Source organism: Hetaerina americana, unplaced genomic scaffold (genome assembly GCF_022747635.1).
Source record: "Hetaerina americana unplaced genomic scaffold, ioHetAmer1.1.p SCAF_3, whole genome shotgun sequence".
Classification (NCBI taxonomy): Eukaryota; Metazoa; Arthropoda; class Insecta; order Odonata; family Calopterygidae; genus Hetaerina; species Hetaerina americana.
The window spans coordinates 1,680,513-1,707,715 of NW_027286874.1; the positions used below are offsets into that span (position 1 = coordinate 1,680,513).

General features: G+C 38.9%; 1 protein-coding gene across 1 annotated transcript in view; it reads left to right on the top strand.

The window, feature by feature from the left end:
- MED15 (mediator complex subunit 15) overlaps window positions 1-26,637 on the top strand; it is a 72,594-nt gene extending 45,957 nt beyond the window's left edge. Inside the window, exons 5-15 of the mRNA XM_071588750.1 lie at window positions 2,798-2,971; window positions 4,024-4,136; window positions 5,621-5,974; window positions 7,601-8,103; window positions 11,064-11,173; window positions 15,033-15,209; window positions 18,461-18,582; window positions 21,548-21,756; window positions 22,965-23,067; window positions 24,943-25,102; window positions 26,087-26,637. Of these exons, the coding sequence (XP_071444851.1) occupies window positions 2,798-2,971; window positions 4,024-4,136; window positions 5,621-5,974; window positions 7,601-8,103; window positions 11,064-11,173; window positions 15,033-15,209; window positions 18,461-18,582; window positions 21,548-21,756; window positions 22,965-23,067; window positions 24,943-25,102; window positions 26,087-26,316 (2,255 nt within the window). The 3' untranslated portion in view covers window positions 26,317-26,637. The remainder of the gene's footprint in view (window positions 1-2,797; window positions 2,972-4,023; window positions 4,137-5,620; window positions 5,975-7,600; window positions 8,104-11,063; window positions 11,174-15,032; window positions 15,210-18,460; window positions 18,583-21,547; window positions 21,757-22,964; window positions 23,068-24,942; window positions 25,103-26,086) is intronic.
- The last annotated feature ends 566 nt before the right edge of the window (window positions 26,638-27,203 follow it).

Sequence of the window (27,203 nt, forward strand, 5' to 3'; positions counted from 1 at the left end):
GAGAAAATAATCTGTCAGCAAAATCCCTTTTGCATCCCAGAAAACTGAAGCCATCACCTATCCGGCTGCCTGCATTGCTTTTGCTTTCTTTGGTAGTGGTAAATCAACATGTTTCCCCTGCTTTGACTGCTGTTTTGTCTCCAGGGTATAGAAGTGGACCCAAGTTTCGTCTGTGGTCAGAAAGCGGTGCATAAAATCTTATTGGTTGCTCTTAAAATGGGTCCAACATTGTTCGGAAATTTCCATTCTGATGTGATTGTGATCCTGCATCAAGAGTCGCAGGACCTGTCTAGCAGATAATTTTCTCGTATCCAATTCCACTGCTAAAATATTGTATGCCTGTTCAGATGACATCCCTACAGCTTCGGTGATTTCTTGCATTATCAGTCAGGGATCCTCCATTACCATTTTATGCACTTTTGCAATAATTTCTGAGGTAGTGGCACATTTTGGCCTACTACTCTGTCGGTTATCATCGAAAATGTCCTGTCCAAATTTAAAGTCGTTTATCCATTTGGAAACAGATAAATATGAAGAATCAAGAGTCTTCCCAGGGTATTCTGAAAGTCAGCTTGACTCTCCTTTGCTTTCATACCTTCCTTTACGAAGTATTTATCACTGTTGGAATCTCAATTTTTTCCATCCTCGCTAATCACTACACGGAAACAACAATAGCGAGGCATCTGCACCACAGGTCTCATCTCAGACTCGTTTTGCATTTAGTCATAAAGGATTACCTTTTACTACACAGGAAACTCATTGCGTTAGTGGTGACATTTTGCGGTGATTCTGAGAACATTTCAAAATACCCTTGTTTTACATCTAAAGATAATTGAAAAAAAAAAAGGCATCATCAATAACTCCACGATGGAGTAAATGTAACCATAGACAAGACTTCTTATGTGAGCCTCTCTCGTGACACTATCCACTGGGCATCCTCCATTTTCCTTGACCTTGAGCATCCTCTTTCATTTCGTCGTAGTTCCTTCCTTTCTTTGTCTCTGTAGTCATTTACTACCTTCTTTTTCATCTTCATCTTAATTCCCTCTTTTTTCTACTACATGAGCCTTCTGTGTATACTTTCTCTGTTCCACATGTTTTTCTCCTCCTCATTGCCTTGATCTGGGCCCTGCTCCCACTCATCACGTCATGCTTTACCCAGCAGGTCCAGTCCACCTTCTGTTTTATTTCCCACAGCCTCTCCTGCACAGCTTCCATTCCAAGGTGCACTGGACCTCCCAAATTCTTGAATTATCTTATTTGTTCGAACGTCTCCCCTTTCAGTGATAATGCTTTCTATATTTCCAAATCTCATCAAATCCTTCCTTGCCTGATGTTAACCTCTTTATTTCAAATTTTTTCCTCACACTTTGTTATGACATGCACTCAATAATTTTAGCTTAGATTTGAGTTTAAACTCAACAACCTGTAAAGACAAAGCAGGACCCAAAAGTGATGCATGTACAGTGAGCTTCCTCCTCTTGCACTTTTGAGGATGGCAGAAAAAAGTTAAAATTGAACAATGGAATAATTTGCAGGAAAGAGAAAGAATCATGTGGAAATATTCATAATTTTATCTGATTTTAACCCTCAAGTGGTGAACCACCAAATTATGATTGAAATAAATGAGCAAACAAAGCTAGCATGAATACCGGGGAGGCCACATGCATGTTTCTGAGTCAGCTTGGAATCCTTAATTCTTTATTTATATTATGTGATTGTCTTCCAGTGATTAAGCCTTTTATTTCAGCCTTTGTAGAAATAACACCATGCATAATGAAAGTGATATTAGGTGCAACATTCTATGGTTGGAGATGGTGTTTGGCTTCAATTTCCAATGATTGACTCTGTAACAGTTAAAGTTTTGTCGCAATTTCACGAATAATATGCATCACGTAGACACATTTGTAAATGTCATATTATGTTAAAATTAAGTTTTATTTGAAGAAGGTTGATTTTTATAGTTTGGTAGTAGATATTTGAAGATATCATGGTAGCCAAATGGGTATTGCGTTTAATTGATATGGCCTGGGTTGGAATAAGGGTGATGCCTTGGGACATCCCAGGGCAGGTAAGTGTATGATTTTTGGAGACCATATAATAATGGAAAACCATAGGCATCACAAAAATAACTTGGGTTAAGTTAGGATATCCAAAAGCACTATTTAGAGCTGAATGAACAAACCCTTAGGTCAGTGGTTACGCATAACACCAGTGCCTTCCAAGGTTGCTGCTATCAACCTGCAGTATTTGAGTTGGTTGAGGCTGATACTTTGCGGAAATCTTTCATCTGAACTGGACAATCCATATGATGCTGCAGTGTAGCAAAAATAGTCGACAACAATAAATTCTTTCCTGTGAAAAGGCTAAGTCTTTGATTCTTTCTTCGTGCTTAATTTGCAGTATTCCAGTATGTGTCATGGAAGGTAAAATGGTAATTGGGGAACTCTTGATGTACGCTTTAAATGGCAGACACTAAGAAGACTCGTCTCTGTCACAATGACTGAATAATTCCATCACTTAAAGTTTAATTGCATCACCAGTAGTGCATATGGGAGGAATCAAAAGCCTTCACTGTCATATGTGAGTGCTTATTCACTAAGGAGGAACAATGAAATTGCTTGTCCATCTTGACTTAACCGTCCTGTACAAGGTGATCAAAAATATTGGTGGTAGTACGATTCCTCATGGCTGCAGCAGGTAATCGCCATCATTCTCTGAGATGGTGAGTGTTTGTGTGGGTCTGTTTGTGGAAATCATGGGGTTGTTTTCATGCTGGTGGTGTGCACCATTTCAGGCTCTGCCAATGCTCAAATGCTTAGCCATCTCGGTGGAGGCCAGGGTGGTGGGGGGCCAGGCGGCATGAACCAGCAGAACAACATCCAGATGGGCATCCCTGGTGGGCCACAGCCAGGAATGCTGCCCCAGCAGCAACCATCTCCTCAGCTAGGCCAGATGGCCGCCACTGGATGTGAGTGATCACCGCCTGATCCATTCTCTTCTCCTTTGTTGAAATTTCTACCCCACACCCTCACCATATCTCATGTATCACATTCAAACTATAAACTTATCAAATAGGATGATTATGTGAGCAAACATGGTTTAAATTCGAAAACCTGATTGCTGATTGTATTTCACTTTTGTCAGGCTGATAGATTTTGTAATATATCTGATGCCTGTGTGAAACAATATGAAAATAAAATGACCAATGGCTACTTCGCTCTTGAGTGGAAGGTAGTGACCTTTCTCTTGGAGCCTTTATATTTCCTGATACATGAGATGTATTTGCACGAGGCACTTAATGTCCTGGATGCTCCTCACAGTTTGCCGGCTTGGACATTATTAGCAAAATTAGAGGAATATTAAATTGCCAAAGATTCATGTCGCCCTCTGGCTATTCATGCTCACAGTTCAAATAGAATGAAATTCTAGCACATTTACATTATTTCTGCCTCTCGTGGTTTACTCTCCTGTATGTTTTGTAAGAATTTCCTCTAAGAAGACAAGCAATGTAGCAGTGCAGAGCATCTAATCAATTTGCATACCTCGATGATAACATATGGGCAGTCAGGGCCTGGGAGTGATAACCATGCTGCTCCAAAAACTCGATCCATAAAATGAATGGCCACAAATTAAAGATTAAGGATAATGGCAGAAAGGTGATAAAGGAAAGTATTCCTTAGTAAATCAAATGATTGAAGATTGGAGTGGCTAATCTAAAGAGTTCCTTCCCAAATGTCTTCAGAGCATTACTGGCTTCAAAACCTTTCTGTACTTAGTTGACATGCCGATAAATGTTAAATTTATACCCAGGTCCGCTTGCCATCAGACTGTATGGTAATGTGTAGTGTGATATTATTGATAATATTTCCATTTCATGCCCCTGTGATAACTTGCATTATCTTGTGTAGATGCAGATTTGGTTAAAATTTCTATTGAGCTCTGGCTACATTGACTTGTCCAGTGTTCTGGCAGTATGAATGGGGCATTTGCTTTATTGAGATGTACTGATTTTGTTCAAAGTGCTGCAGACAATGGGGCACCAGGGGAGAGGCGGAGGGCCGCAGGTGGTGCTGAGTGTGCAGTCCCACCAAGGGAAGATGCCTCCAGGCATGGGGATGGCAGGCCCACCTCAGGTAAGCGGCACCCCTCATTCACATCACCTCAAGCCCTGATGTAATTGATTATTAGTACTGTGTCTAGTTTTTCATAAAATAATATGGTGAAAAGAAAACTCTTATGAATTAATAAACTAACCGTTAACTGCCTGGAAATTTTTCAGAAAAATTCTCTGTCTTAAAGTTGTATTTGTATGTTTATTATTTTATTACTGTGGTAAAATGATTCCATTTAAAAAAATGTGTGACATTTTTACAATAGTGCCATTTTCATAGGCCAGTGTCTCTCATGGCAACATTGCTATGATAGACGGCATCAATCCATTCAAATTCAAAAAGAATGATAGAAAACCCAACATGTGGCCATTCAACGATAGCTGTTACTGCTTTACTTGCGGTGGATATTTCCCTTCCAAATCCTGATTGCCTATTGTCGTACCAATGTCACAATACCTTTACAAAGGCTTCAGGTGTATATGCATTTGGTTTTAAGGTGCATGCACACTCTTCTGTTCACTAGATCACTTCTTAGTGTGCAGCTCTGTATAATTGATTTATGTTATCATTAACTCTATATTGTTATGTTTTTAATCAAATGAAGGCTTTCTTTAATCTAAACTTGTGTCTGTAATAACTTGAATATTTTAGGTTTCATTTATCCCAATGTCCAACAATGATGGTTTTTACATGGGTGTGTATGTGCGTTACATATTTGTGATGCAGTGTTCATTACTTATTTAGAGTAAACAATGTGGCAGTTCAGGAAAATGTACAAAGTATGGGGCAATTGTTAGAATGGTGGCATGAAGTGTAGAACCTCTGTGTCCAGAACTTATTAAACCCTATTTGAGAATAAATTTAAAATGATGAACTCTGTTGCATTGTGAGTTGTCACTCTTAAAGTGAACCACTATCGAAGTCGTTTTCAATTCAAAACACTTTGAAATTTTCTTCATAAATTTGAATACATCTCTTTGAAAGTTTTTAAACAATACCACTTGCGGTACTTTTGCACTTAAGGTAAGCCACAGTATTTTCAGAAATTTTTTACTGGTTCACTGGAAAACGTTTTTTTTTAGTGTTCTGTCCAAACCCTTGTGAAATTTTGGTGGTATAATTAAATAAGTCTCCTTGAGAGTTTTAAAGCAACACCTTATTGCCCAGTTGTGCTCTGCTGACATTTGCAGAGATAGCTCATTAAAAAGAAGCACCATACCGGTAAGTATTGCATATTTGGTGCTTCCATTAAGGGAGGAGGAGTCAGAAGAGCATTGTGATGAATTTGTTCAGCATGTGAATTGGACTTCACTATGTTTACAAACGTGCCCTCCCTATTTCTGTTTGGCACGTAGTTTTAATGATGCAGTTGTGACCTATTTGTGCCAAAGGCAGGCTATATGTTTATCAGGATAATTGAGAAAAAGTGGAGATTGGGATTCCGGAAAAATGTTCCTTTTGGCCAGTGGAGATTTCTCCACCCGTGAAATGCGTTTCACTTGAAGGGAGGACCCCAGATGCAGAGCCAGATGCAGCAGCACATGGTGCAGCTCCAGCAGCAGCAGCAACAACAGCAGGCAGCTCTCCAGCAGCAACAGCAACAATTGCAGCAGCAGCAACAACAATTGCAACAGCAGCAGCTACAGCAACAACAACAATTGCAACAGCAACACCAGCAGCAGCAACAAATTCAACAGCAGAATGCGCAGCAACAACAACAGCAGCAGCAGCAACAACAGCAACAACAACAACAGCAACAACAACAGCAGCAACAGCAGCAGCAACAACAACAACAACAACAACAACAACAACAACAACAACAACAACAGCAGCAGCAACAGCAGTTACAGCAGAGAAAGGTTTCTAACTTCTTCATTTCTCACCCGTACCCTGCATGGTGTGGTGACGGTCATGCCATGAGTTTCTCTCGGATTTGATTTAAGGCTTTTGGCCCACTTAATGGTGGGAATTCCTGGATGGTCATACATTGAACTCACTGATTCATGAAAAATGTTGAAATTCATGGAAAAAGTGGGGAAAGTATAAAATGTTAGATATCAGGTTCAAAGATACAACAAAATAAATGACTTAGCGGAATCAGCCACTTGTGACCATTCACTTCAGCTTAAGTTACTGTTGTTGAATTTTACTGCATTTGGTGGTGCAATGCTCACAACTTCAATGACTTGTGACATTTATGTATGGTAATTCATCAAAACATGACATCCTTTTAAAATGCACGATCTATGAGGACACCTCAATGAGGTTACCTGTTTAGAGCTCTCAGTCAGAAATCGAGAGATCTGGCTTAAAATCCCCATCTAGGCACTGATGTATGCGCAAAAAATTTCTTGCATTGCATAGATATTAGGATTTGTGGAAATTCTCCAATGTAAAGGAAAGAAAGAAATCACTTTTTAAATCGCACTTAATAATTTTCTCTTTGCATGACTTATGTTTAGATGTAGTCATTTTCAAGATTTGTATAAGTTCAAAAGACAGCAGCCTGACATTGTTGTTCAGCAATTGTAAAAAAATATAAATTATGATTTTATTATTAAAAATAATGTCAGAGAAATATATTCCAAAGCTAGGAGGTTGAAGGGTTTTTTTTACTTGAACAATGTTTGATAGCAACAGTTGCATCACCCTACCTCTGTACCATTTATGTACATAAATCACTTCTTTCTTCATTGCGATTGTTTTGTGTTTTCTGATATCTTAACCTAAAGCTAGGCCAGTGAGCACTGTATGCAATAACCTCCATCTCAATCAAATGAGAGATGATCATACACATCAGTCACAACATTTTTGCCACCATCAAAGGGTATCTTGGATATTTCCCTTGATCAGTGTACCCAGTACCTTCTCTGATCCTGTTGCAATTCCTCACCAGCGATAAATCTTTCCCTCTTAAGGATGATTTTTATTTTGTAGAAGAATGATGCATCTCAGGGGAAAAAGAGAATAAGAGAAAACTGCGACATTTTAAGGAGACCAGAACCTACTGTACAAGAGCTGGTGGTGTTACGCTGGTTGTGGTAGCATTTTCGTGGCACAGTTCCCAGTTGTTTTTGTCATTTGTCAGGCCCTAAAGGGTGTGTTAGTCTAGTGGGTAGTGCTGGACTACTAACTGGAGGACGTGGGTTTGATTCATTGGACATCTTTGGGCCCCATCAGCTTCACCCAAACCAAGTGATTTTTCGGGAGCGTTAGAACTTTCTGGGAAACCATAGGATGACCCAAAGAAATGAACTAACCCCCTCCCCCTTTAAAACCCTGCTAATGCCTGAATTTGATATGCCTTAGGGCTTTGTATTGGGTGAGTTCATCTCTCAATCTCTGGTAGAAAACCGAGTTTGCATCCGGCCATTTCCACCCTCCACTTACCCTGGGCCATGGCATGGGATGCCCAAATTGCAGTGATGCCAGCACTACTCTGCGTTGGATCTCAAATGTTTTCCTTCATTTCTTCCTCCTTTCAGATGGTTGAGGGGATAGTGATTGGAGGCATGGTTGGAGGCCCTGGGGGGCCCATGGTTGGTGCTCCCCCTCAGGGGGGAATGGTTGGAGGGCCAGGGGGCAATGCGATGATAGGGGGCCCAGGGGTGACCATGGTCGGTGGGCCAGGAGGGGGCGTGATGCAGGGTGGCCCCACTGGTGGCATGGCCCCAGGAGGTCCCGGCATGGTGGGGGGAGGGGGGATGGTTGGGGGGCCAGGCACAGGGCCAGGGGGCCCACCACCGATGGTGGGTGGCGGGCAGGGGTGCATGGTGGGGGGGCCGCCAATGGGTGTGGGCCCTGGGGTGGGGTCACAGCCGCAGCAGCAGTTTGTTGTCGGTGGGGCCGTTCGTCCGGGCTCATCAACACCCACGCACTACTTGAGGAGGAGCCCCAGTCCTGCTTCCTTGGGCCAGGTGGGCGGTGGGGGCGTGGGCCCCACTTCAGCACCATCTCCTGCATCCGCTCACGGAGGAAACATTCCAAGGTAAGGGATGCAGGCTTTCATGCTATTCCATTCATCCTCATGAGTAGCTTTCTTCTACAAGTCATGCTCAGATTTATTTTTATTGTTCATGGTTTGGATTCAATATCTTTTATTTTTTGTTATTCTATGTTCTTTTGAGTATAATGAGTTCACCATATTTTTGTCTTATTTCATTTACGTATTTGAAATTAATATGTTCGTTTACATTTTGATGTGTAATTTTAAAAAGAATTGTTTTGATGCTAAAGGTAATTATCAAAGTGTTTGATGTGCTGAAAGGACTCTTACTATCAAACTATGGTCAGTACTATTGTATATCAGTCTGGATATTGGCCAGTGGTTTTATTTAATTTATATAAATATGAAACATTTTAACTTACTGTGATTTCCACATTTTTTTTTTTTTTTCGGGCTGCGTCCGCGTATGTCGTTTAAATGTACAACAGTTTCGCCAGCTATCCTGCTGGCGTCCTCAGGTCAAGGATGAAAAGAAGCTTGTTGTCCCGTCTTATATAGGAAAAATCCGGCGCCAATGCCGGGAAATTTCTTGGCCAATCAGGGAACGTCCTCATATTTCCGCGGAATAATTCTTTTCCACGCACTGTGGAGTGGATATCCATCCTCTCTGTTAAAATTTTCTGGCCTTTTAACGATTTCAATGGCCTCTCTGATTATTCTCTGGAAGTATTTTCCTTCTTTCGCTATTATTTTAGCGTCATCGAACAGAATAGAGTGTCCAGGTTCACTCCAGGCGTGCTCAGCGATGGCCGATGCTCTAAACTGTTTGGCCTTGGTTGCCCTCTGGTGTTCACTCATGCGTGTTTTCAGCGCTCTGCATGTTTCACCGATGTACCATTTGCCACAGGAGCATGGCACTTGGTACACGCCTTCTGATATTAACGGTGAAATTCCATCCTTGGGTCCGGGTAGGGTGTCAGCTATCTTGGTGACGCAGTTGAATCTGGTCACCACATCATGTTTCCTTAAAGCCCTCGCGATTCTTTCCGAAGTCCCTGCGATGAAGGGGATGGTGACGTAAGCCTTCGGTCGTGGTCTGGAGTCTTCCTCCCTGTCAGGAACAGCGGTGGTTTGTCTCTTCTTTTCTTCCTTCTCGGCCCTTTTTTGGATCATATGAGCGCTGTACCCATTCCTTTGCAGGGCATTTGTCAAGTGTTTCTTCTCGTTGGCAATAGAATCGGAGTCACATATTTTATATGCTCGGTTGATAAGTGTGTCTACCAGTGAGGTCTTCTGACTGGGATGGTGGTGCGATGCAGCATTAAGGTAGCGGTCGGTGTGAGTAGGCTTCCTGTATACTCTGTGTCCATGAGTACACTTTGACCCCAAGGACGATACCACTTGAGAAGATCATCGCGGAGGTAGAGTCATCGATCCGGAGACTTCCGAAGGCGGCCGCCGACGAAGTATGAGGAAGACTCCAGACCACGACCGAAGGCTTACGTCACCATCCCCTTCATCGCAGGGACTTCGGAAAGAATCGCGAGGGCTTTAAGGAAACATGATGTGGTGACCAGATTCAACTGCGTCACCAAGATAGCTGACACCCTACCCGGACCCAAGGATGGAATTTCAGCGTTAATATCAGAAGGCGTGTACCAAGTGCCATGCTCCTGTGGCAAATGGTACATCGGTGAAACATGCAGAGCGCTGAAAACACGCATGAGTGAACACCAGAGGGCAACCAAGGCCAAACAGTTTAGAGCATCGGCCATCGCTGAGCACGCCTGGAGTGAACCTGGACACTCTATTCTGTTCGACGACGCTAAAATAATAGCGAAAGAAGGAAAATACTTCCAGAGAATAATCAGAGAGGCCATTGAAATCGTTAAAAGGCCAGAAAATTTTAACAGAGAGGATGGATATCCACTCCACAGTGCGTGGAAAAGAATTATTCCGCGGAAATATGAGGACGTTCCCTGATTGGCCAAGAAATTTCCCGGCATTGGCGCCGGATTTTTCCTATATAAGACGGGACAACAAGCTTCTTTTCATCCTTGACCTGAGGACGCCAGCAGGATAGCTGGCGAAACTGTTGTACATTTAAACGACATACGCGGACGCAGCCCGAAAAATGTGGAAATCACCTACTCATCGCCGCGGAAACCTTCGAACGAACATTTTAACTTACTCCTCAGGATTTCTTATAGCTTGATTATGTTGTTTCAAGTGCTCTTGGAACAGATTTACCTGTATGTATGCTGTACCTTCTGGTTTTTCAGTACATTTATAACCACAAAGAATAATAATAATGCTTCTACATGTGTCAGAGTTGTAATTTTGGCTTCTACTGATATGAAGAAATACCATGTTAAAAGTTATTAGGCATATTCTTGTGTATGAAAGTTTTGTGCTTGTAATGACTAATAACTCTGTAACTTTTGAAATACATATCTACATTCAAATATGAAATGTGTTGAAAGCACAATCTCTAAAACTTGTCAGTTTATTGATGTGGAAAAAACTGATATTAAGGATTTTTTCCCAAGAATATTTTGGGCATGCAAAATCGAGGAATAATTTGTTAAGGGCATAAAAAGATATCAGGAACTTAATTCCTTATATTTAGTTACATTCATAGCTCATGGCTAATTCTCATTCATGGCTGCTTTCATTTTATTTATAAATCAAGATTCAAATCACCAAGTTAACATTTTGATTGAAATTGTTTACAGAATCCCTTAACTTTGAATCGAAGTGAAATGTTGCTGCAGAATCTCACATTGTTATGGTTAATTCATTTTTGCACTTGAAATGGCTAAATATATTTCCGGGTAAAATGAAGGATGATTTGTAATGCTTCTGCAAATCCTTGTTCATTGTTTCAGTATTAATGTGAGTGCCTTGCCATAGGTTGTTCTTTTTGTAACATAATTACATTTAATTGGTATTTCAAATTGTCTTTCATTGATTCATGTGTTTATGTTATCATCTGCGCTTAGTAACCAAATGAACCAAATGGCTCCATCACCCGCCATGGTTGCCTCACCCAGTCCACAGATGACACCGCTTGGAGGGCCACCCGGCAGTGTTGGTGCACAGCGATCTGTGGGTGAGGATTTAATTTCATCCTCTGCAGCTGTGGGGGGATTTCATTTTATTATTTAGTATTTTTTGTCAACATGAGGAATAATATTACTCAGAAAATAAAGTGAATCTAATATTGTATCAATTAGTCGATTTGTGAAAAGAGGCTGGGAATGGGGAAGAAGAATGAAAATTTTGGTGAGGGTTCTAAGGATTAGCATTCTCAGATGAAGTATAGCCCCCACCATTTCATGGGTATGTAAAACCATACCATGGGCTGAAATACAAAACATTTCATGGTTCATACCCGCCAATTTGCCCTATAATAAAAGTATGCAAAATGACATAGTGTTAAATCTCTTCAAGTCACTGTTGTGGCAAATCGCAGTGTCTGAATTTTTCGGAGGCAAACTCCTGTTTCGTGTTCAAATATTTGACTTCCTACCATGTTAATTTTAGGGCTGAGTGCAATACTGATGTTGCTGTGACATTTTATGCACAGGCTCTGTCCCAAAGATAAGTAGAATGATGTTCATCTTCTCCTCCTTCAACTTAAAAGGCATTATCCCCAAAGAGTTGGTGTCTCAGGGATGAACAGTGAACAGTAAGTTTCTCATGGAAGTCCTAGGAAGGCTGCAGGAAAAAGTGCAATGCCTCAGGAAGGAAATCTTTGCCAACTGGGGGTTACAATGTGCCATACGGCACCCCCTTCTTTGTGACCAAGTTCCTGGTCAATCCTGTTTGATTATGTCAGTGAGACCGTGATGAGGTGCCTAAACTTGATCTGCAATAATTGTTTTTCCATATTTATTCCACTTTTTTGGAACAGACATGTGCAGCTACTTAGTAAAAATTCTAAGCACTTTGTGATGAAACCTGCTCAACATTCCTACTTCTCCAGCAATGTCACAACCCTTCTGTGCAATTACCTGGATGCAGTGGCTTATGATTGGTGGATGTACTGGTAAAGCTTTGATTCAATGAGCGAGAGAATGGGTAAAATCTAAGGAATCTGTTGATGGTGTCCAATTGATGAAGGAAATGCACTAGTGTATGTAATGGAATCGCAAATACGTCACTGGTAAACCTCCCTGCCCCCTCACCCCTCCCCAGTGGCATCCAATAATGAATAATATAGGGTTTTGTTTCTTCGGCACATCTAGATGCCAAATCTGAGTTCGGCAATGGGCAGTTAGATGCCACATGGTGGACGCTGTGTTACTCATTTGCTGTGGTTGATTATAACCTTCATTTACTGGAATCCTTACTTCAAGGAACTTTGAGTTACAGTGGTCCTTCTATCACATTGCAAATAGTATCTCATGCAATATTCACATTGCCATGATCCGAACAAAAGGACATCATAAAATTTGGGAGCATTTTTATTATAATGCTTGTCATAATGCATCCAATAAACTTTGAAATATGCAAATGTTTAATGGTGTGCAAAGTCTTGGAGAAAAATTCCAAGATAAATGATATTGTTGTGATCATATGGACCTAGTCATGGTTTTTAAGGCCATTGTCAACTTCCTTCAGTTTTTCCGAGCTGTATCTGATTGGCCATCAGCATTTCTCCTCTTGGTATATCCCCCTGCTTTTCAAATGTGGCATGCCTATTGAATGTGCATGCATGAACCATTTTAAATGTTCAATATCCCCTCCCCAAGGTCAAAATGGTGACTCTTAAGACCCACACGTATATTTGGCATTTAGTCCACCCAGGGCTTAGGATTTGTTTCATTTGGGAATGAATCCCTGAGACATCTGTCTATACAGTGATTCTATCCATCGCCTAGGCTTTGCTAGCACATTTGGTGATCAGCTCCTTTGTCTACTAGCAGTCGCATGTCACTGCATCCAGTTAGCTGACATCCATTCGCATTGTTGGGGGAGCAGACATGTTGAGTGGGTTTCATGGAAGTGGTAGTTATTTATTTGTAAGTAGCTGTATATTAATGACTCAAAACATCTATCCCTCATAAGCGCTTAAAAATTAATTGTGGAGCAGAACCCTTCAGTAGCTTGACTGGCTTAAGCACCCTGCTGGAAATCAAGGGATTCCGTCTCATATTCCAGGTTTGATGAATTATTTTCCAATATAAAACTTTCTTTGTGTGCACATTAGAGGGTGATTCAGTATAAGTTACTGTTGTAGCATTTCCCTCAATTTCTTTGAAATGTTTTGCTGGAAATCAGAAGTAGCATTCAATAGCACATATTTGATCTATATATTATGCTAGAGTACCCATGAAGTTTGCAAATCATAGGTGTAGTTTTTTTTAAATTCATTATGAAGGCTTCCATAGTATGGTGCTGTGTGAGATTTGTGTCTTATAAGATTTCTTCTGCATATCAGTTGTTACCCCAGCAATATGACCTATTTAAAATAACTTCCCCAAGACATGTATTATCATCATGTTTTTCTAGTTGTCCCTTGGTTGCATTGTTAATTGCATTAAAAGACAGTGGAATCTTGATATAACAAAAGCTAGTGGTCCATACAAAATCACTGACTATAGTAAGTTCTTGTTATTGGCAATGACGACTCAATCATTCATTAGTTAATGCCTATGGATTTTGTTTTTTTTTTTGTTTTCAGGTTGTTATAGCTGTCAATGTAGACCCTTTGTGACATAGGTGTAAGGATATAAATCAGTAAACTTATATTTTTATGATTTTGCTGGATTTTCATGGCATGTATTGTCACATATGCATGGATGTCTTCTTATATTTTTGACGGAACATCTTGTTTGAGAATGTAATCTATTAATCAAAGACTATGGAAAATGAATATTTTTCTTTTTTTATCTTCAGTTCTTATCTTGTAATTGTTAAAATATTTCTTACAGTATAACCAATTTTGTGCCATAATGTAGTCATTTTTAACTGCAAAATTATCTTCATTCTACATTATTAACACAATAATGATACAAATATAACTGGAAAACTTTTATTGATATTAAAACAAACTCTAGATCTATTGAGATTGCATGAGCAAATTGAAATGTTTCAGTCATTCAGGTCCCAGCCAGTGCTTATTATTATCAGTACTGTCATCTGATGGAAAATTGAGTCATTTGTTGAACATCATCTGCTGACTGGTGATGAGCTAAGATTATAGGTACCAAAATCGTTAAAATAAATCATTAATTATATCTTGCTGTTAATTTCTTGATAATGGAAATGTATACATAAATCTTTAGATGGATGACAACTTTTTTTTTAATTTCTGAAAGACTCGTTTATCTCTGCAATCAACACGTTTCAGTGGCACATTACTTTTAGTGTGTTCAGTGATGAAGGAAGTTGCGTAACTGTCCTGTTTGTTCTCGATAATATAAATACTGTTATGTTATTAATTTAATATGTGTCAGATGCTAGCAGCCAAACCATTCCCTTGTCCAATTTAGCACCATTAGAGCATTTTATCTGTCACACATGTTCCCTTGTAGACATTATTTTGAGGTCCACTTAAGCTGACTGAATGAAATGCTGTCCCACCAGAAAAAGCCAGCCACAAAAAAGAATACTCTCCTGTAAATTACATATGGACAATCTAAGGCAGTTTAAAATGCAAGTTTGGCATTAAAAGAAGACGTGTGCTGTACATCTTGCAAAAAAGATGCAATTTTGAGATTTCCATGTTTACGTGGATGTGAAATCACTAATAATAATAATATTGAGAGACCACTACAGGTACCATCCATAGGCTTCAAGTTTACAGATTTATTTGACTTGTTACCAATGGATAATAATAAATTTCACCTTTGGGTATTGCTTGTTAAACCAAGAATCTCATTATTTGCTGTACGCACTGTATTGGGCATTCAGTGTACCTGAAACTTTTTCCTTGATTCACATCCCCCCTCTGCTCTGACCAGGGATGGCTCCATCTCCAAGCAGCTGCTTGAACACTCCGGGGCAGCCTGTTGGAGGGGGAGGCCCCACACCAAGTCCATGCAACCCAATCGAAGACCAGGCGTACCGAGAGAAAGTGAGGCAGTTGAGCAAGTACATTGAGCCGTTGCGCCGCATGATTGCTAGAATGGGGAATGATGGTGAGTTGGTGTTATGAAATCTCATTAATTGCATCCCAAATAATGATGATGAAAAAGTGTACCAATCAAAACTTAAAGGAGAGATCCCTGATTGAGAAGAAATTATAATTACCTGTTTCCTTGAGAGCATTCCCTGACTGGGAAAGAGAGGTTTTGCTTTAGCCATTTCCCTGCATGAATTAGTTGGAAATAGACACTATTTATCCTCAGTTTTGCCCTGATAAAGACTTATCCTTGTTACATTCGCCATTGTCAGTCCAGCTTCTTTATTTTGAGAATTATGGGTAATTTTTCTGTTTAGATTAACAAATGGATGTTATCCTTCTTCCATTCTCCTCACAACTACTTTAAGCGTCTTTTAGTGGTGCAACATGAGTAGAGAATGGTATGTTAATTGTCCCTTGAATGCCTTCAAACTTGAGAGACAATTTTTCAAAAAGACAATTGCTAAGTTATAATTAAAAGAATTTAACTGGAATAAGCTTGGCTGACTTTAATTATTGCAAAAAATATAGCAGTGACTGATAAACATGATGTGTGAAAAAATGGAAATTTTAAGTAAACATCTGTGGGTCATCCTATGTACAATTATGTACAGTAAATGTGGAGAAATTATAAAATAGGCATGGTGTAAGAACTGGAATAACAAATGAAAGCAGTGGACAATTCACAAAATCAGTTTGGTTTGCACATGGTCAAGCTGCAAGTCATCAGTCTGCCAAGAGATTACAGGCATTGCCGAGTGCATTAGAAAATCAGTGGGATAGTTATGGGATGGAAATACAGTTAAACTAAACAAAAGCTATGCTTTTTTCAAGAAAGTGGAAAGCTAAGTTAAATATTAAAATGAACTCCTTGAGCGGGTGGAACATTTAACATATCTCGGAAGTATTTTGCACCGAAAGGTTGAAGTAGGAGGGACATAAGAAAAGCAGTTGCTTTAAGCAAAGAAGCTTTGACTTGGAGGAAGGAATTGATGATAGGCACCATGAGTAAGGATATTAAGGAAAGGCTCGTCCAAACTTTGATATCTGAGGTCTGTTCAAAAAGTGTCACGACTTTTGTGTTTTTTTTAATTATTATTTATTCATGAATATCTATTTTGTCCCCTTCAAAGTTAACCCCATTAGATATTATAAACTTGTGCCAATGCTTTATCCAATCCTCGAAGGACTTCAAAAAATCATTTTTTGTGATTTTGTTCAGCTTCTCCTTTGATGCAGTCTTTATCTCGTCAATCGTAGCATAGCATCATCCCATCATGGGCCTCTTCAGTTTCAGGAACAAGAAAAAGTCACTGGGGCCAGATCTGGGGAATACGGTGGCTGCGGCATCATTAGTGTGTTGTTTTAGGCCAAAAATTCGCGCACAAGTGATGAGTTGAGCAGGGGCGTTGTCATGGTACAAAAGCCAATTTTTGTTCATCCACAAATCTGAGCGTTTGGGGCGGATTGCTTTGTGCAAATTGTGCATAACTTGCAGGTAATATTCCTCATTTACCATTCTACCCTGTGGCAAGAACTCATTATGCACTACACCCCTGCAATCGAAGTAAACTGTTAGCAAAACTTTCATATTCGACCAAACTTGTTGTGCTTTCTTTGGTCTTGGCTCGTGCTGCAGCTTCCATTGGGATGATTGAGCTTTAGTTTCCACATCATAACCATACACCCATGATATGTCATCAGTTATGTCCTTCTGGAGCAAATTTTGGTCTTAGCTGACAGAGTCCAACACCTCATTCTCAATGTTAATGCATTGCTTTTTTTGGTCGAAATTGAGCAATTTTAGTATGAATTTTGTGGTGACCCGTGTCATGCCCATTTAATTGGTAAAAATCAAACGTCACGAGCCAATCGATAGTTTTAGATCCTCAGCAACTTCTCTAACGGTGATTTGACGATTGGCCAATACTATTTTCTTCATTTCATCAATGTTTTCGTCTGTTGTTGAGGTGCTCGGGCGTCCTGCACGCTCTTCGTCGTTCACATCTTCTCGGCCCTCTGAGAACATTTTGTACCACCGATAAACGTTGCTTTGGTCCAAGGTAGCTTCTCCATATGCCACAGTCAACACTGGGATTGTGTCCTTGCACTTAATTTTGTTTTTCACACAAAATTTGATAGATTCTTTGATCCATTTTTCAGAACAGGCAAAAATCGAAGACAAGCCAAAACACGTGCAAGCAAAACAGCTGTCAACAATTAACTGAACATTCAAAATAGCCGAACTTTTCGGCAATAAGTGAGAGACGTAAGTACCAACATAACGCCACAAAAAAATCAAAAAGCAAGTATTGTAACCTGCGAAAATTCAAAATTCACGATTATTTTTTAACAGACCTCGTAAGTGCGGTTATGTATGGTGCGGGAACTTAGTAATTGAAGCAGGATCATAGGCATAGATTGGAGCCTTTTAAATGTGGGCGTGGAGAATGATGGAAAAGGTGAATTGGACAGAAAGGAAAACAAACACCAAAGTGCAAGGCAAGGTGGGGGGGAGGAAGAGAGGATGTTGGGAGAAATCCAAAGGTAGCAGCATAGATGGATGCACAGCATTTTGATTGGCAGTGAGATATATGAAGGTTGCGATAGAGGGGTGAGTGTTAGGCAAGCAAAGAAGAGGAAGGAATAGGATAGGCATGTTCCAATGGAATGACTGGAGGAAGGAAGTATTCAGAATTGAAGAGGGGCTTATTTTAGTGTCCGGCCAAATGCAAGAATGATGTGTTGACAATAGAGGCAAAGAAATATGTAGTTGTCTAGTCGGTGTCCTAGGGTGTTGACCAAATCTTAGAATTACCCCCAGAGGTTTTACCTGGATTTCAGCTTTTCAGATGTCTGAACATTCTTCTCTCTGAAATACCCTTCAATGAAAGAAGCCGTCATGATTCGCCGTTTTATTCTACATATCTTGTTATTGGGTTTATTTGGTGATGTTGTTTAACGTTTAATGTCTATGCCTATAATAATGTGTTTATGTGAAGTATTAATGAATGTTTTAAGCCAAAAACATCAAAATATGACTCATATAAAAGTCAGTTATTCAAGTGTAATGGCTGGGAAAAAAAGAAACCATGAGTTGTTCTTTTAATGTTTCCAAGAATTTTGTCTGTAAGTTTTCGTCCTTTCTACTCTGTTAGAATGTTATTTCTTTCATTTCATTGTGTGGTTGAGGCTTCTTTTGAACTTTAGTATTGCTCATTCAACTTTACATTGACATTGATTTGTGATTCTTTTTTCCTTGGTCAGATGTGGAGAAGCTAAGCAAAATGAAGAAACTTCTGGAAATTTTGTCGAATCCAAGTAAACGGATGCCCTTGGAAACTCTCCTCAAGTGTGAAGTTGTTCTCGAAAAACTGGATCTGAAACGGGTGAGCCAAAATAAACATGTTGGCAGATGGAAAAACGCTTATGACTTGATGATTATGTCCATAATATAATTTTAAAGTACTAATTAAAGAGTATCAGGGTGGGTCATGTACCTAAAAGTTAACAGTTGCAATCTATTTAGGGGGGGGGGGGAGTTCTCATATTTGATCCATATTTCTAATATAAATGTTTGATTTCAATGATTTAGTTTTTATAGTTATAGAGTACTATCTAATTAATTTGCTAATGTGTTACGTTAGTTATGAAAATATAATTTTTAGTTTTTTTATGGTAATCATTCATTTGAGTCATCCTATGGCATGATATCTCATATCATAGCAAAAGAAGGTGTTAGTAATTGAAATCTGAGTTTTAGGAGTGGTGCTCCTAATGAACCCCAATGCCAAGTGAAGTTCATAGCTTGCGCACATTTGTATCTGGGAAAATCACCAATTAGAAGAGCCACCATATCTTAGGAAGCACATGCGTATAGTTGTCAGTATAAGTTGTCAGCTGCACCCTGAAGGAATGTAGCATTAGCTTACATGTTTTTCACTTTATAAGGTTGATAAACATGACTTACCCCAAGTCTCTCTGTAGCAATCAGCCAGAGTCTATTGGAAGGAAGTAAATCAAAGCTTGATTTTCAGTATTCATTGTGCAATAAAATCAAAAGACTTGCAAGGATGTGTGATCCTCAGCTATGTAGATAGCCAATAAATTCACCCATAAATAATTTAAAATTTAATGTGGGAACCATTATTGTCCATTGTTGGGGAATGTAATTATCAAACACAAGCAATAATAGTGGAGTAGTTTTAATTGTCAAAGAGTTGCTCTTACCCCATGACATCAGGGAAGTGCATCTTCCTCTGGAAGATGTGTGATCAAGGAGAATGGCATTAACCTGATGTGGCAGCATCTAGAAAGATAGTCAATGATGTAATTGACATCCACTGACAGCACATGAGTAGATACATCAATGAGCAACCACAAGCCCTGCAGGGAATTCTCGGTAAGACCCAGCAATATCCACTGCTTATCAATTGTTACCTCAAGTATTGGAGGCACTGTGCTGGACAGTGCATATACTTCTGATCTTCACTCTTTGCTCTCCAGTTGCAAATTTGACAATCATTTGCTCTAGATTCTCTGGAAAATCCTCTGGCATCAGCAAGCAATCGTCCAGATATGGGATTGTCTGGACCCAGTCATGAGAGGATCATTTGAAACACTGCTCTGCAAAACCACTTGATGCCGGGCATTATTCATCAATGGATGAATGGACTGTCTTCCACCAGGTGGGGTGGTGGTTTTTCCTGGCCAGAGCCAAAAGAAGGCATGATACACATGGCGAGTCGGGCCTTGTGTGGACTCGCCTGCAGGGACAATTCTGTGCCTCTTAAGTGAGTTCGGGAGTGGATGTAATCATATATAGGTCATGGATCAACCTATGTATGTGCTCCAGGAGGTTTAAGAGCCATTCAATTTATAAAAGCACCCCTATGCTGCACAATGGTTGAAGGTATTCACGCAGTGTCCACCAATACCTCCAGTCAGCTTTCCCCAGGCTCTATGGTGCAGGCCACTACTTCAACGGGCCTCACCCTCATGTGGAGTAGAAACTTGATCGACTGCAAAGTCAGCAGATCTAGGATAAATTCAAGGCAGCATAAAAAGTGTGAATCATGATATCTCTTATTTAGCTTAACTTACCCTGGATACCAGGCTCAAACTTCTCCCTCGCAGCCCCCTCTTTCCAAACTCTTGCATTGCTTTCTCCAGTCACGTTATTTGTGCTGATTTGGTGTGGTAGATATTCTTCACCATTGTTTGTATGGCTACACCAACGCAATTCAATATTTATGTTTGCCCTGTAAACACAGGGAGGAATTTCCCTCAGAGCATCAATATCTCCTCAGTGACACCTATTATACAAAGCATGTTGTAACTAACCCATCTGCAATGTAGATGTGCAACTGATGGCACCCACACTCCTAAGGTGCATGTCTGTTTCAACTTGGTTTTGAGGAGCAGAGCAGTGTCGCTCAGTGCCAATAGAGAGCAACTCAGATCAGCTAAGGTTACCATCCTCTCAAGCCATACAGTTTCAGTCAATACTTCCTTGCTTTAGCTTGCATAAAAAACAAATTAAGAATTAGCAGCTCACGAGAATGCTGTTCCAAAATAGGCTTCATATCACGTTTTCAAAGCAAAAAAATTATCGGGAAAGACACTTTGATAATTCGTAATGCCCCAAGATAATTCATTTATGGAGTGTAATATGATTTTTTTCTAATGATGTCTTCAACTATTAAGGCAAAAAGAGTGGCAAATTGACCTAGTATATAATTGATGTAAATATAATATGTTATAAAGAGACGTAAATGGTGATTAATGTAACATTAGTGTAAAACAGGAAGCCAGAAGTTTTCACATCTCTTTGACTCTGAGGAGTATGTTACTGAGCTTTGAAAATCAATTACTATTAATTGATTGCCCCTGGTATTTTAAGTATTAATGTTGTCCTCAGCTAGTGTTTGGTTAATTCTACCCTTTTGATGAACATGAATGCTAAATGATAGTTTTTCATTGAATATTCTTGGTATTAGCAAAATGCAGCCTCTGCAACATGTATTCAGAATGTAATGCTGTTGTTTTCATACGTTATCTGTTAAGAGTTTGGTGTACAAAATGTTACATATAATTGCAATTTCTCACTTTCCTCACCATATTACAGAAATATTTCATTACTTCTGATGTTTTGAATCAGTTTGGAATACTCAGTAAACTCTGATTTCAGAAGTTGACCAGATCAAATAAATATGTTATAATCTTCAGATAAAATATTATTGCGGTAGTTAATAGAAAAATTTTATTTCATTGCAAATATTGTAGTGGTTGTACATTGCTAATTTCAAATGTTTCTCCCTCTTTCATTCCCCAAATGCGTGTGCCCTTCATCAGAATGAAGGCAGTGGTGCTGGCAGCGTGCCCCCGCTCCCTCTGCCCCCTCCCCTCCCACCCCCACTCAGCCTCTCCTCCCTGAAAGAGCACCACTTCTTCACTCCCCTGCTGGAAGTCATCAGCAACCATCTTCACAGCCTGGTCATCAATCACACCTTGCAAAGGACATTTGGCCCAACCATGGAAGCTTTGTTTGGACCTGAAATCAAGTATGTCACCATGGCAATTGGTAACTCCATTGCTGTATTATAATGTCCAATTCCACTTCAAGGGCATCTTGTTAGGGAGGCTAGCAGACTGTGAAAATGTGAATATATATTGTAATTGCAGTTGTTTATTCAAACAACGAATAAGATTGTTTTACGGCTGCAGCTACCCCTTCCATTGATGTTAAGGATTCCTTAAGTCCTCTTTTTTTTGATTGACTCCCTTTATATCCTCTTGTGGTTTTATAAGTGACCCTTTGGTCTCAATTTTGCCCAAATTTCTATCCATCTATCTACTAATTTCTTAATTGGCAGTCGAAGGTGATATGCAAAGCCATGGTCATTAATCCTGAGGAATGAAGTTGGAAGTAATGATTTTCAATTTGAATGTCCCTTCATACCTGTGTGTTGTTAAAGCAGTTCAATCATAAGTGCCAATTTTTCATATGATTCTTGTTAGTAATCAAATGAAATATTTAATTTGGACATAAATGTTTTCTCCAAAGTCACCATCTGCATGTTTTTCAATTTATCAAAGTATTATCATTCACCTCCAGTGTAATTTTGTAATGTAAAAATTACACACATACTGAACTTTACAATGCACTTTTGTTTTTCATGTTGCTATCAGTTTCCACACTTTTTCCATACTTAACCGGACAAGTTACTTATATCTTCTTGGTCACCTTTAAATCAAGTATATATCCCCAACACAAATTTTGCTTAGTTAAATGTAGAATACAATGTATCTTTCCACACTCTTAAGACAGTGGAAAGATACATTGTATTCTTCATTTAATTAAAATGAATTTCCACAAATTTGAGGAGGAAAAAATTGAATATTTACAAATTTTGCTTATTTGAATGAAATTTAAAAGATCAACGATCCTGAGAATTAGTCAAGAAAATATCCTATCAACTTAATAATTTACTAGAATCAGTGAAGTTGCTGCTTATCCTGTACAACATATCAATTATCATTAAAGTATTGAGAAGCCAGAGATATCTGAACTTGAACATCTGTAACTGCATGTCGGAACCCTCAGATATCAAAGAATTAGTTCAAACCAATTGCCGGCCGTGCCAAAGTCATAGCAGCAAGGTTTTTTTCAAGGCATATCTTATCCTACTAATGTCTTGTTGTATGACATTTATTTTGTTTTATTTGCTCTTTCATATGAATTAATCGAATGCTTTATTTATCCCTGCAGAATGCTGCCACCTCCAATGAAAAGGAACAAAGTAGAAGAACCCATGAATGATATCCCAGAAGTGCTTCAAGGTGAAATAGCACGTCTAGATCAAAGGTTCAAGGTATGATTAATGAAGTAACCATTCAGATTTAGTTTTCCACTTCACTTACTGTAAAACCACCGTTTAAGAAGTCACAATGAATTTGCTAGACACCTACTTCTGCCTTAAAGTCTAGCAGTTAACAAGAAAGAGGTCTCATTACCAGAATAACTGAAGGGAAGACATGCTGTACTTACTGCAGAAAGCATTATAAATACTTTGCTGTTCTGAACCTTGTAGTCACTAACTGGTGTAAATACCATGAATATGGTGACAATTTAGCCAGTATTGGCTAAAATATTTCATTGCCTATAGCAGTTAAATAAGAAAAATTCAAATTTTCAATAATATAGATAAACATGAAGTATTGGATAAAAAGATTAGTCTAAGTCCAGGTATCCTTCATCACATATATCCTAGAAATTTAACCAGGGCATCAGTTTCCCTTATGGTTTTCCTGGTGACTAATAATCACTTGGTGTAGCCTCTTGGTATAGATTCTGTGTGATGTGAGAGTAATAGCCTACTAAAAAATAATAACTTCTGCCCTCTACTGTGAAATCATACTCCGCTCATCTCAAATTACTTTCCTTCCTCGAATCAAAATATGGACTACATTAGATCTTTTATTTGTTTTAATAATGCAATACAAGGTCTGTCCCAAAAATATGTAGAATCATTTAATGATAATGATTTAGACATTATTCGCAAAGAGTTTAGTGCCTCAGGGACAGACAGTGAATAATAAGTTTTTAGTTGAAGTCCTTGGAAGGCTACAGATAAGAGTTGAATGTGTCAGGGAGGAGATCTTTGCCAATTGGGGGCTGCACCATGACAACCTGCCACCCATAAGGTGGCAACACTACCTCAGCCACCCTACACCTTCGAGCCTCGATATGTGACACCATTGGACTTCTTTTTGTTCCTAAGAATAAAAATGAGCTTGGAAGGCAACCATTTTTTAATGCTGGATAACATCAAATAGGTCATAACGATGTTCTTGAGTGAATTTCCCGACAATGCCTTTCAGGAAGAATACGATGGCTGGCGGAGGCATCATTTTGTCATTGCACAAGGGTGCTATTTTGAAGAATTTTAGTCATGTCTACTTTGATCTACTATAAATTTTTAATTCAAATTATTTTTGGAACATACCCTGTGTTTCATTTGGTCACAGAATTGAATCCCCTGGAGTATAAGTTGCTGCAATAAGACAAAAAAGGAAAATTTATATCTCCGACAGAGATGAAACTGGACAATTTATTTGGATTCATGTCTCAGACCCACCAGGGCTCTACAGAACCCAAGAAGGATATGAACAGCAATGGCTTAGAATAAACGGCACTTCATGTTTGCAGCAATAAATGTTTGGTCTTTTGAACCAAAAGCAAAGTTTGGGTATAATGTGTGGAATGGTTAATTTTTCTCCCAACTGAGTTGACTCTCTCCAACGAATAGTTAGTGGCTTGGAAAGCAAGTAAATCAAGTCTTGCTTTTGCCAAGAATGGAAATATAGTGGTTTTTTTTTCAGTTAAGTAATAAATCACAATAGCCACATGTGATGGTTATTTAAAACTCTGTTAGGCTTCATTTTGAATATTTTCTTTTACTGATGGCACTCGGCTGTTTTTGGCATTCCATTGTTGTACCATATTTCCTAGTTCCCATGAATTGTGAAATTGAAACCACAAAATTATGAAATCTTTGGTAGTAAAGTTGGGCTAAAAGAGTGCATTTGAGTACCCATGTTAACAGATTATATTGCCTGTGAGAAATGCCTTCCTATGTATTGAAAATCTCTTTCCTAGTGCCCTAATGCCACGAAAAGTAATCAGTGTTAAGAGGTGTGTAAGTGAATGTATTTCAATTTTGAGTGTGTTTATTTTACTCTTGCAGGTGAGCTTGGATCCAACGCAGCATCCTGGTTCTCACTCAGTGCATTTGGTGTGTTGGCTGGATGATCGCCACTTGCCTTGTGTTCCGCCAATTTCATTGACTGTTCCAGGGGATTACCCAAGCAATCCACCCAAGTGTGAACTCTCACCACAGGAATATGGTGAGATAATTTTTTTTACTATTCATAAAAATGTGCATGTTAGTGATATAGAAAATCCTTAAGAATGATCTGTTTGAGTAATTTCCCACATAATCTGCCTAGCACATGATTGTCACGAATTGTCCTGTTAGCATGCTTATCTAGGATTGCCAACTTTCTATAGTTTTATGTATAGAGGAGTTGCCCATCAGTCTGATTTAGGGTGATAATCTTTATTTTTGGTCCTTTTGCTGTGGATGGAAAGTAATTTATGTTTTTGTTCAATAGGTCATCGAACAAAGAAAATGTACCTCACCAGAGCCCAAAGTATAAGATTCATATAAGGTTTTCTGAAAGTTTCCTCCTGAAAAATTGAATGATATCTAACACACATGCCCTCAGAGGTGGTGAATACCTTATTTATTTTGTATCTTTCAAATGGGCTAACCATTTGTGAAATGAGTGGGAGCATTATGGGTCTCCTGATGTCGGCAGTTGAATTATGATTCAGTTGGTAATACAAATTGTCATCAAGTCCGTCCAGTGACAGATGTGTTGACCAGTTGGCCTGCATGCCATTTGTCCTGATCCAATCTCACCCTTGGGTGTTGTGTAATTGAATTTTCTAAGTGAATATCATAATAATACTTCTAAAAAACCTTCTAAACAAAAAATGCTCAAAAACCAACAAAATGTTAATTCTCTAACAAACAATGCAATGAATGAATTCGTGTATTTATTGCAGAAATGTAGTAAAATACAGTAAACTCTTGATTATCCATGCTAATGAATGAATAATGAAGCACAGTTGAGCAAAATATGTGGATAACATGATTCTGATCTAAGAATTATCATAAGGTGAGTATAAAAACATTTTACTGGGAAAACTAAACCAATGTTCTTGTAAGGAAAAAACAAATGATAAAAGGGATTCATGTTCATCATTGGGCAGTTGGATTTCCAATAGTGTTCATGAAAAAATGCCATTTTTTGGTCTACCTTCAGGGTCCACGCCATTTTTGTCAACTGTACAGAAGGCCCTGTGGTCACGAATTGGCAAGCTGCCCTCGCAGTATTCTGTTTCCCAGCTGCTTGACACATGGGAGATGAGTGTAAGACAGGCGTCCTCTCCAGCATCTCAGCTGCTGCAACAAGCTGCTGCAGAAAGCTTTCCTGCAGCCGTGCCCCTTCTCGTTCATCAACCATCCTCCCAAACGGTGGCAATGGGGCTCTAGAAGTCCAGGCAGGATTCAAGTCACTGGGAAACCAATAAAGGATGCAATGTTTTGAATCGGGTGCGGAAACCACAGCTGTGCTATGAAAACTCAATTTTTACCAGGGTGTATATTTGTATAAACATTATGTATAGAAGTCATTATTTTTTTGCCCCTATAAAAAATGCCTTGAACTAAATATGTTACCAGTGTAAATAATTTATCCTGCCATTTATAATATTTTAGATGAATTGATTAATTGTTGTTATTTAATGGTGATTATTTATGTATGTCTATATGATTAAATGTATTCAATATTTTGGTCAATGACGGTAGCATAAAAGAAAACAATTTTTCAATAATATATGAATTTTTATTTTTAGAAAAAAATCATTCCTGGAATAATAGTATCGTCTAGAATTTTGTTTTGGATAAGTGTGGAGGATAGAGCTCACCTCATAACAATCCAAACACCATGGCTTAGTAAATTCAAACATGAAGGTATAAGGGGACCAGTTACTTTCTCCATGCCACCTATGGTTTCCCAGGAAGAGTGGTGCACAAAAAATTCATACCTCTTGGATGTAGCTCAAGGTATCCAAAGTTTCCAGGTTGAGCATGGGTTCTATAGACACCAACCAAATAATCCACACATCGGACTATTTGCCTTTTCATTAGTAAATATGGAAAAAATGTTTGATTAAAGGATTTCTTTATTATGTCAAAAAATTCAGTTTAACTTAGGCATATCAACAATATATGTGCCAGAATAGTAATTTTCATGTTTTTTGCAATTCCAGCAGTCTTTTCTCTCACATAGTCCTACTCATGAAATTCAGTGAATTCTACTCCTATATCAATTTTTAAAACATTGTCATCTCAATTCATTCGTGAATGAAATATTTGCT